The sequence below is a fragment of the Populus trichocarpa genome, chromosome 1 (assembly GCF_000002775.5).
Source record: "Populus trichocarpa isolate Nisqually-1 chromosome 1, P.trichocarpa_v4.1, whole genome shotgun sequence".
NCBI lineage: Eukaryota > Viridiplantae > Streptophyta > Magnoliopsida > Malpighiales > Salicaceae > Populus > Populus trichocarpa.
In genome coordinates, this window is record NC_037285.2 from 35843443 (window position 1) to 35854509 (window position 11067).

Below are 11067 nucleotides of genomic sequence, written 5' to 3' on the forward strand. Positions count from 1 at the left end.
AGTAGCAATATAAAAATGAACAAAACCATAAATATAACGCTGCAATGCTGCATCATTTAATCATATGACGAAAATGATGATTTTAAAGCGCACTGCGTGTCACAAGTAGCTCCTATACTCAAAATTGGCATCAGAAAGTTAGCAGCTAAGCTTTATTTTCAACAAGTGAACGAAATTCAAAGCCAGGTGAAAAAAGAGCACAACCCTTTGGTAATCTCCTGTGTTGGGAACCAAACATCTAGATTTTTCACTAATCTGGTAAGTTCATGAGTTTCCAGATTCATTTAACCAGTCAGAAAGAAAGATTGCAAACGAACTACTTAATAAGAAAGAAAATTGCATTAATAGATTCTCAGAGGTGCAATTACTTGGTGGAAATCAGACTCTTGCATAAAGTTGGTGAACTGGAGGTTAACTTAGTGTTTGCAGTCAACATATTATGCAGAAGCATTTGTGTTTTCCTTTACAAAGACGACATGCAACACTTTGACAAAGAAGGGCATGCACAAATAACACATGCACATCTTGGACCACATAAAATGATACACTTAGGTTACAAGGATGATGCCTGACAGAAATAAATTTGTGCACTATCTTGAACTGAAAACAGGATCTGCATCTAAGGTTGGTTGTGTTCTTCGAGTGTACTTGAGCAGCAAACCTTCTGACGAAAGGCCAGGTACTTTTAGATCTCTGAAAAATAAATTTCATTAAGGGAAATTGAATTGCATCAAATGTCAGATCCAGAGAAAAGAGAAAAGAAAGAAATAGGATCAAACCTTATATATGGCTGTAAATCCTTCCACTCCCATTTTGACCGCTCTCTAAAGAGCATATTGAAACGTTCAGCAGGTGTTAAGGGCAATGAAGAAACACTGAAGGAATAAACCCATGTCTCAACGCCAAGCTTCTCCGTCAAAACTTCACCTTCCAACATGTTGAAACTTGCCTGCATCCTACCCGGAATCCTCTGCAACCATTCAGCCATAAAAGTCTCCATCTTCTTCTTCCCTGTGCTCAAGATTTGTCTTGCAAAATGCACACATACACGACTCTCATCCAACCTCCAAACACAACTCCTTCCCACATCCCCATCCACCTTACTGCCATAAACATGCAAACAATGACAGGCAAGCTTATCAGGAAATCCATCAGACACCAGCACACTCACAACATCATCTTCGTTGAGTGCATCCAGTGACCAGTCATTCAAAATTGAATTGTGCAAAAGCATCCTCAGAATCATGTCCATGTATTTTTCATCAACAATTCTCCAAAACCCATCAATCTCCACAGCTGAAAGAGCACATAATCCATTCCTCAACTCCTCATCACTAGCCTGAACCCTTTCAACCAGATCATCCCAATTATACAATCTTGCTTTATTTTTCTCCACATCCTCCATGAAATCCATTTCTAAAACATCCTCATAGCTGTAAGGATTTTCTGAAAGAAGCAATTTAAGCCTGTCAAGCTTGGGAGCAACCTCAACGAGCTCCATGTTTCCAGGTGCAACTTTAATGACAGGTGCAAAATCATTAATTTCCCCATCAAAATCTTGTGAATTTTCACAGAGTGCGAATTGACCTGACGGGGGTATAAGGAATGGAGAATTAGAATTTCCAACAAACTTAATGGCATAAGTTTTTGACTGAGTACAAAGCACTGAATCTTCATCCAGCTGGCCTCTTAACGCCACCCTACAAAGAAATTAATTTATTTTTTTAAAAAAAAAGAGCTACATGTCCAATGAATTTCTACAACTAAATTGAACTTATACCTCTCGTGGAGGATATCAGGGAGGAGTTTCTCATCAATCTCAAGGAGCATCAGATCATCATGAGAACCAAAGAGAGCGTGATACCCAATAGCAATCGAAGAGTTTGGTTCAAGATTTAACACCGATTCTGCTCCTTTTATCCGTGATGATTTTTCCATAATCTCTACCTCGAATAAATAAATAAAAATGATATGAAACGCTAAAAATGTTCCAAGAAAAGAAAAGAAAAAATTCTTCTCTTGGGTCACTTGTTTAGGGTTTCTCTACTTAGCTGCCTACACCGCCAGCGATTACTAAATATTTGCCATTAATTATCAAATAACGGGAAGTAAAAGAAAAAGAAAAAGCGCAGTCCTTTTTTTTTATCTAGAACTGAAGATATCCAAATCAAATGCAGCAATGAAAAACTTACAGAGCTTAAATCCAAAGCAAGCGAGTCCGTTGCTGTGTCCGATCTGGGTGGGTGGGTGGTTGGCTAGGGTTTCTAATTTGTTGGACCTTATTAGAGAATATGGATAGAATTGAAATTTTTGGGCGCGCGCGTTTCCTCTATGCCCGCCATTTTTCTATTACCCTTGTTAATTAAAACGAATAAATTATAAATTATTCCCTCTAGTTTTGCTAAATGAGCTTAATAATCCCTTATTCTTAAAACATAATTAATTAGCTCCTTGACTATTCAATTAATTAGAAAAAGGACTGATTGATTAGTTTTTATTAAATTAAAGATATTATTTAATTTGATTTACAATCCTAAATAAAAGAGTTTGTCTTTTTTCATAAGAGCCGAGATGTTATTTAGAATAATAAAGCTATTTAAACATGTGAACAAGCTTTTTTTTTGTTTTTGCTTGTATGCACTCAAATGGTAAATTCATTCATAAGAGCTAATTCGATATTAATATATTTGATACATAATTATTTTAATAACTGGATAAGATCTAGTTGAATTAGTGGTCACTCGGATGATTTTCATTCAACTTAATATTAAAGAAAAAAATTAAAAAAAAAATCAATTAAAAAAAACAAAAAAAAAACAATTAAGATAAATACGAGTGAACTTACCAAACTCATGATACGGGTCATAAAATTAAAATAATCTTATAGAAAACAAACAGAGAAAAAAACATAGATTTAAAAAAAAAGAATAAAAGGAAAAGGAACTGCTAAAAAAAATATTGTAATAAATAATATTTTTGTAAGAGAAATAGTATTTTGGCATTTTGTTTAGCATTTCTTTTAGAACATGTAAAACAAGCATTGAAAAGTCAAATTAATATCTTTAGTGATGCTTGGGAGGAATATACATGTCTTTTAATACCTTTGCTCTATACATGATAAAGGAAAAATAAAAAAACTTTTGAATGGTTCATATGTTTAATGTTTTCATGTTTGTTATAACACAGTTATATTCTGAAATTGATCTTCAAAGTTAAATACTATTTTGTCTTTCATTTCAAAAGAAAGTCGATAAATTTGTCAAATCATTGCATAGTTTAAAATAAAATGAAATGAAAATTTTGATAAGATTATGTTGTCAAATAAGTTTAAAATCAATGGAGTTTGTAAATTTATTTATGTAAAAAAACACAAATAAAGGTTATATCATTATAAGTCTCTATTTGGATGACATACTAATTTTGAATAGCAATAATTATATGATTAAGTCTACTAAAAAAATATTAATTAATAAATTTAACATGAAAAACTTAAGTATCAGATATGTCATTCTAGAAATAAAAATTTATATGATATTTAATAGATTGGTATTGTTCTAGTCTCATTATATTGAGAAGTGTTATGTCCTTGTGTGTCTTTATATTGATAACATTCTAATTTTAGATAGCAATAATTATATGATTAAGCAATATTAACTAATAAATTTTAACATTAAAGACTTGGATATCGCAAATGTCATTCTAGAAATAAAAAACAAATTTAAGACATCTGATGGGTATTACTATATATATTTTGTTTTGAATATTTGTTTTTCAATTTCATCCTTTACAATGAAATTTTTATACTAACTTTGGTCCTTAATTTTATAATTGTTATTTGCTTTTCCGTTATCATTTTTTAATTGAAATTTTTTATCTATCAAATTTGGTCCTCGTTTTTTTGATTGTTACTTATTTTATTTGAAATAATTTATGAAATGTTAATTATTATTATTTTAATTTCTTCATCTTTCAATTTTTTTATTTTTTAGATTTGATCTCTATTATTTTGATTATTATATATTTTATTTGAGATAATTTATGAAATTATATTTTTTTTTTTCAATTTTATTCTCATTCAACTTTTTAATTTGTAAGATTTGTTTCTCATTATTTTAATAAACTTGAAAAAAAATAAAACATTAATAAGTTATTTTCCAGCTCATTTTCCATGACATAACCAAACATTAGAAAATGTTTTCCAACTTATTTTCCATTACACTACCAAATATCATAAAATAATTCACTTTCCTGGAATTCACTTTCCAAAAGGAAACTACTTTCCAGCAAACAAATGGGGCCTAAATAAGAAGTTCATAAATCATAGAGAAACAAATAGCAAAACTCGTACAATAACTTCTAGCCTAACTTCAAACACATCGTTCTCTCTTGTAAGGATAAATTACTAGGCCTACCATATATGAATGAAAAGATTAAGATGTCTAGTTTCCATCCCAATTAGAATTGTGGCAAAACTCTACGTGTAGCTCTAGATATGGCATAAACAGAACACAAAGGTTTGGTTTGTCATATTAGCAACTTGTTAACCTAAATATCCATAATTAGCCCAATCAATTCCTCTTGAATCCTCCTAGTTTCCGACCTTGTAATAGGCCTAATTGGTATCTCTAATAAATCTTTTAGTAATGCTCATTGATTCGCGTCATTTTTCCTCTTCTCAAAATGATTCGTCATTAAATCAATAATAGAAACATCATCTATAGGCAATACATCCTCATAATCCTAAAACAAAGAAACACAAACACTAGGAATACAAAGATCAAGTTCACAAGTGTTAAAATATGTATTTTTGTACACAAGTAAAATCATAGACATGTTAGAAAAATAAGCATTCTTAATTTAATTTCTTTTGCATAAAAACTAATTTGTTTCTTTATTTTTTCCACACTCTCTTCTTTCTCACCCCTTTTTTCTTCTGTTTTCTCTCAGTCAAAAATCTATTCTTCTCTACTTTGGTCAAAATTATTCTCCCAATGCTTCCATTATATTCATTCTTTCTTACATCCTCACATAGTTGTTCTTCACTTTAGGTTTCCTTTCTAACTTCAACTGGTTTTCATAAACCTGTCTAAGTGATAATGATACAAGTATGAAAGTTTTTTCATTCTTTTTAAAAGAATATATATTTTTAAACTCATCATGCTTAGTTTTCCTATCAAATTACCAAAGACGCCTCAATAATAGATGAATAGTATACATAGAAACCACATCTCACAAAACTTCAACTTTATATTTTCCAACCAAAAAAGGCAATCAAAACCTATTTAATAACTCTTATTTCACCACATTCAGTCAACCATTAAAGTTTATAAGGTCTTTCATGTGTATTAGTGTTAATATTCTATTTTCTAACAAGTATAACACTAGCAACATTAATATAACTCTCAATATCAATAATCATACTACATACCTTGTGACTTATATAGCATCTAGTATGGATGATGTTCTCTATTTGTTACTTTATATCATCACCAAAACATTTCCATCAACCAAATACTTTACATCACTACAATCCTTACATGTTGGCATATCAATGTCTTCGAATTTGTCATTTTCATATTCAATCTCCACATGTTCTTTTATAACAATAACTTTTATGTTTAGATATTATAAAGCTATATGTCTATTTTCCAAGCGCTTAAAACATGTAATATTATGGTTATGATTAATTTAAATTTTAGTTTTACCTTGGATAACAATGGTTGAATCCTTTTTTATAGCTTTTGGTGATTCGACTTTACTTCCCATTGTATTTGTCTTTGATAGGGCAGTCCCCTTCTGTCTTATACTTTGGCATCCAAGCTAGAAAAAAAAACCCAAGTTATCTCTTTAACGTGTATTGCCATTTCTTTTCAACGGTCTTTTTACCTTGATAGTTATATGAATCATATCATCAACTCAATATAATGTTATAGTTCTACGATAATAGATATCTCTCTATTCAAACCATTCAAAAACCTTTCCATTGTAGCCTCTCATTCTTTATAATATTAGATCTAATCATAGTAATTTTCATATCTTTATTACAATCCTCCAGAATCTTAAACCCTTGAGTTAAAATCTGCAATCTCTAAAATAATTTTCTATAATAATATCCAAGAACAAACCTCTTTCTCATGATTGCTTTCATTCCTTCCCAAGTTTATACAGGTTTCTCTTCATTTCTTTTTCTATCTAAAATAATTTGATCTCACCAAATAATAGCATAATCAATAAACTCAATAACGTCAAGTTTTACCTTCTTTTCTTAGAATAATGGTGATAATAAAAAAAAATAAACTTTATTTTCTTCTTCCATTTCAAATAAGCTTTAAGATTGTTTATGCCCTGACAAGTCGGAATCTTCATCTTAACACTCCCTAAAGTTATATCCAAACCATCACAAAAACCATCCTATTTATCTGCTCTCTTATGGTTAAAATAATCATATGGTCAAACTCCTCCATGTTTGCGGGTCCTATACTACCAAAATCTAGCTCCATATTCATAATCAAAATCCTTAGTCTCCTTATCTGTATTTATAGCTACAAATTCATTTGTATATGAAATAGCTCATCTCACATGGATTCTACCATCGAGACCTCTATGGGTTGGCCCATCTTGAGGCTAATTATTTCAGTTCTCAATCCAGTCATCACATTCATAACCTTTTCAAACCTCATGATTATCATCTCCATTTGTTATTGCATAGACAAATAACTTCATTTTGGATTATTCATATTCTTTGGCGGTGATGATCCACTTTTAGTTGACATTATCAAGATATAAAAATCATGTTAATAGCAAGAGAAATATATCATCACGCACACCCTTACTTATTTACACTCAATAGATGTCACCCCCTCGCGTTTCACATAAATTTCTAGCTTTTCACTATAATAAGCTCACCTTTCGCAATTTACCACTCAATCTAAAATCAGTTCTTTAAGGAACTAATTCACAATAAATAAATAAAATTAACTACTTAGTGGTGTAATTCAAAATAATATACAGACTCAATAAGCAATAAAGAAAAAAAACTATAAAACTATATAAAATTGCGAATAACAAAATGAATTCATGTGAAATATGAACGATATAAAGACACAGAAAAAAAATTATAAGAATAAGAAAAATAATGAAATAATACTCAAATAATCCAAACTAAGCAAATAAATCTTTTTTTTTACTTAATTGAAACTAGCAAAGAAAGAAAATATTGAGGCCAAAACTGCCTGTTATGAATTATTCTTTTTAATAAATCTCATAAATTTCCCAATAAAATATGTCTGAATAATCCTAAAATCAACATATAACACTAAGATATCCCAAGAATCAAGAATTTTTTAGATTTGAGTTGCCAAATCTAAGATTTGATGAAAAACCCTAATTTGTGGCTTAAACCCTTGTTTTTCCTCTTATGTGATTTGTTTGATCTTTCCTTTTGAACTTTTTCCACAACTAGGTTTAGATGACAATAATGATGAAATAACACATAAACTAAAAGATAAGGGGATATAACCTAATTTTAAAGCCTTGCTCTAATACCAAATGATGTGAAACTCATAGATATAAAAATCTAAAAACCCACAATCCAATTGACTCTTTCCAAGAAAGCTAAATTTAGACTTGTGATTAAGCTTAACACAAAGATAACCTATATTAAGGCACCAAGACTAAAAGAATCAAATCCTACCTAACACCTATGAAGAAACATGAATGAGAAGTATAGAAAACGCCATTAAACTTAGTTAATTATTTGATAAGTGAGAGTAGTTCAATGAAGAACCAAATTAATAGAATTTCCTCTCACACACAATAGATTATTCTGAAATCAAAGTTTGTGAAAAAAAACTAAATACAAGCTGTGGTTGAGCCACATGGTGTCAAAAGGGGGCAATTGCCCCCTTAATTTTTTTTTCCAACATATTTTTTATATTAAAATATACAATTGCCCTTTTAAACTTTTTTTTAAAATACTTTTTATATTAAAATATTAATAATATCTTAACATGTTTAATTTTCTTTGCTGGCTACTAATTAACCCAAGTTAGTTATTGTTAACTACAACATAATATAGTATATAATATATATGTTTAGCACATTTCACTAAATTTTTTTTCTTTCATTAATTAACTGAGAGCCTTTCTTCTTTCTTTCGAGCTATTATTCTTGCCTCTCTTTCTTTTGCAAAGTTTCTCTTCAAGTCCTAAGCTATTAATTAGTTAAGTAAATAACCTTTTATGCTTAATGCCTTAGGTAAGTTTTCTTCATCTTTTCTATTTGTTTCATTGTTTAATTTTAGTTTTATTCCTTTACAATTAGTTATTAAAAATGTTAGGATTTATAATAATTTAAGAGTTTGTTGAATTAATATGTGTATGAATAATATTATATGCATATGGATATGAATTGAAATGAGTTTTAATAAATTGATAAGTATTTTACTATGAATTTCATATTGAAAATGGATGGCGATGAACTTACTAGTGATTAAAAATGAAGTATATGACAACTCAAAAAATTAAGGACACAATATAGAAATTAAAAAAATATTTAACATTTATGTTTAACCCACCTGTAGAAAACAATAAGTCAACAATAACAACATCAATTTGTCATGACAATCCTTTTAAGTTATGGTTTTAGCTACTCTCTACCATATATCAACATAAAATTGTTGTCAAGAACTTCACTAGTCCTTGGAAGATTTAGAAAACACAAATATTGAACCCACCATAAACTAAAAATAGATGAATGACAGTTTGATTGTATATATTAAGAAAAATATCTTTGATGAGATTGATAATAAAGTTATTATGAAGCGGTTTTAAAATATAAAACTCGAAAAGAACAATTATAACGTAAGTTTTTTTTATTTTGAAAGTATTTTTAAATTAATTCTGTTTGATATGAGTTAATACATATATTTCAAATTGATTTCTTAATATAATGCATGTCTACATAATACATAATATTAAATATTTGTCAATAATTTGCCCCCTCATTTAAAAAATCCTGGCTCCGCCACTGAATACAAGCTAAATAAACCTATTAAAGTGGGTAAAATCTTCTTAAATAAGGTTGTAAAAATATTAAAATATTTATAAATAAAATAGGAAAAAGAATCTTAAATCAATGAGGAAATTAATATAAATTCTACATAGTAGCTTATGGAGCTTATCGTAAGTCCTTTCTGATGTCCGAGTACTATGAAAGTTTAACTGTATATAAAACAAAGCCTCTGGAATCTTTTAGTAAAATTTTATCCTGATCAAACAGTTAGATAAAAAATTATGTTTGTCAACATAAATCTATGCATTAGAAAATATAATCATAAAACCGCCTCTAATATTTTTAAATGATAAGATAACCTTGCTAATGAGAAAATCAACAAAACATAAGGAAAATCAAGTTGTTGATATGAAAACCCTTACCAAAATAATTCTAATTGTTTCCATCTATACGATCCCTATACAAAAAGAATTCTTGTTAAATAAGAAGTCCATAGATCATAAGAAAACAAATTACAAAACTTGTATAATAACTTTTGGTCTACTTATAAACATGTTGTTTTCTCTCGTCTAGATGAATTATTGGGCCTACCATCTATGAATGGAAAGCTTGAGATGCTTGGTTTCTATCCCCACTAAAATAGAAGAAAAATGTCACTTGTAACTCTATATATAGCTCAAATAGTACACAAATGTCTAGTTTGGCATATTTGAAACTTGTTAACCCAAATATTTATAATCAACCCAATTAATCACTCTTGGATCTTTTTAGTTTCAGACTTTATAATAGGCTCAATTGGTACCTTTTATGGATTATTTAGTGATACTCGCTGATTCACATCATAAACTTTATATGTTTTACTAATAGATGAATAATCAAGAAAAATACCTTCATCAGATTTTGCATCAAATTTTTCCAAATTATCTTTGGTATTTAAAACAAAACATTTTAATCCAAATACCTAAAAATATTAAATGTTGGATTTTCTTTCAAACCAAAGTTCATACGGAGTTTTATACAAAACTGGTCTAAGGAAAACTCGATTGAAATATAGCAAGAGGTATTTATGGCTTTCGCCATACAAGATTTTCAAATTTTCCATCATGATCACTTTTAATTTTAAAAATCAAGCAACCTTTTTCATTTTGAATTATTTTACAAAATTTTGAAACGATCTCAAGTGCTTCATCTTTGTGTGTAAGAAATAGAACCTATATAAATCTAGTATAATTGTTTATGATGACAAATACAAATCTTTTACTGCCAAGACTTGAACATATATTAGACCAAATAGATCCTTATGAAGAAGTTATAGTACTTGATTTATGGAGACTTGATACATTGGCTTTGAAAGAGCTTTTGACTTGTTTTCCAGAATAGCAAGCATTACAAATCATTCATTTTTTACTCAAGTTGTGGAAGTTCTCTTAGAAGCTCTTTCTTGGACAACTTTTGAATTAATCTCATAGTGGCATGTCTAAGTCTTCTATGCCACATATTAGGTGATTCCACCAAAATACTAAAACACTTAATATTATGATCAATATCATTTAAGTTAATTACATAAGTGTTTCCGAGTCTTTTCCCTATGAAAATTATTTTGTTATTAAGGATTCAAATTACCAAATAATGTAAGGATTCAAAGATAAATTTATTATCCTTATCATATAATTGGCTAATGCTAGGTAAGTTATACATTGAACCATCAACGAGTAAAACATGCTTAATAGTAGAGGAATGTCCAATATTATTGATACATTTTTCTTTTCTTTGATATCGTGTCTAAATGTCACATGTTCGACATTCTTCTCTTTAAAGAATGTGAATTTGAAATTATCACCCAACATATGTCTTGAATATTCATCATCTAAATATCATGTCCTTATTTTCTTACAAAGAAAAATCTCAACAATTTGGTTTTGATACCTATAATCTCATGGGTCCATTTTGGTTAGTAAATGTGTTTTTTGACACCCAAATATGTTTGATTTTAGTTAAGATATTCATGTGCATGCAATATTTTTCATGTAAACCATTTTTACCATAAGAATTGTA

General features: G+C 29.0%; 1 protein-coding gene across 3 annotated transcripts; it reads right to left on the bottom strand.

The window, feature by feature from the left end:
- Positions 1–364: 364 nt before the first annotated feature.
- On the bottom strand, positions 365–2329 carry LOC7487867 (uncharacterized). 3 transcript variants are annotated; one of them, XM_024605889.2, is made up of 4 exons: positions 2193–2329; positions 1781–1943; positions 780–1700; positions 365–693 (listed from the first exon to the last, which is right to left on the bottom strand). In XM_024605889.2, the coding sequence occupies exons 2-4, from the start codon at positions 1936–1938 to the stop codon at positions 591–593; spliced, it is 1182 nt and encodes a 393-aa protein (XP_024461657.1). In that variant the 5' UTR covers positions 1939–1943; positions 2193–2329; the 3' UTR covers positions 365–590. The 3 variants fall into 3 exon arrangements, with proteins under 3 accessions (XP_024461657.1, XP_024461664.1, XP_002298532.2); XM_024605896.2 differs by having other exon boundaries at positions 1781–1947; positions 2193–2325; XM_002298496.4 differs by lacking the exon at positions 2193–2329 and having other exon boundaries at positions 1781–2186.
- Between the last annotated feature and the right edge of the window lie 8738 nt (positions 2330–11067).

What these genes read in the sequence shown, in the direction of transcription:
- LOC7487867 (XM_024605889.2), bottom strand. Translation starts at nt 1,938, where the DNA reads ATGGAAAAATCATCACGGATAAAAGGAGCAGAATCGGTGTTAAATCTT. An exon ending in CCTGATATCCTCCACGAGAG is followed by an intron (nt 1,701 to 1,780) that starts GTATAAGTTCAA and finishes ATTTCTTTGTAG; the next exon opens with GGTGGCGTTAAGAGGCCAGC. An exon ending in GATTTACAGCCATATATAAG is followed by an intron (nt 694 to 779) that starts GTTTGATCCTAT and finishes TTTATTTTTCAG; the next exon opens with AGATCTAAAAGTACCTGGCC.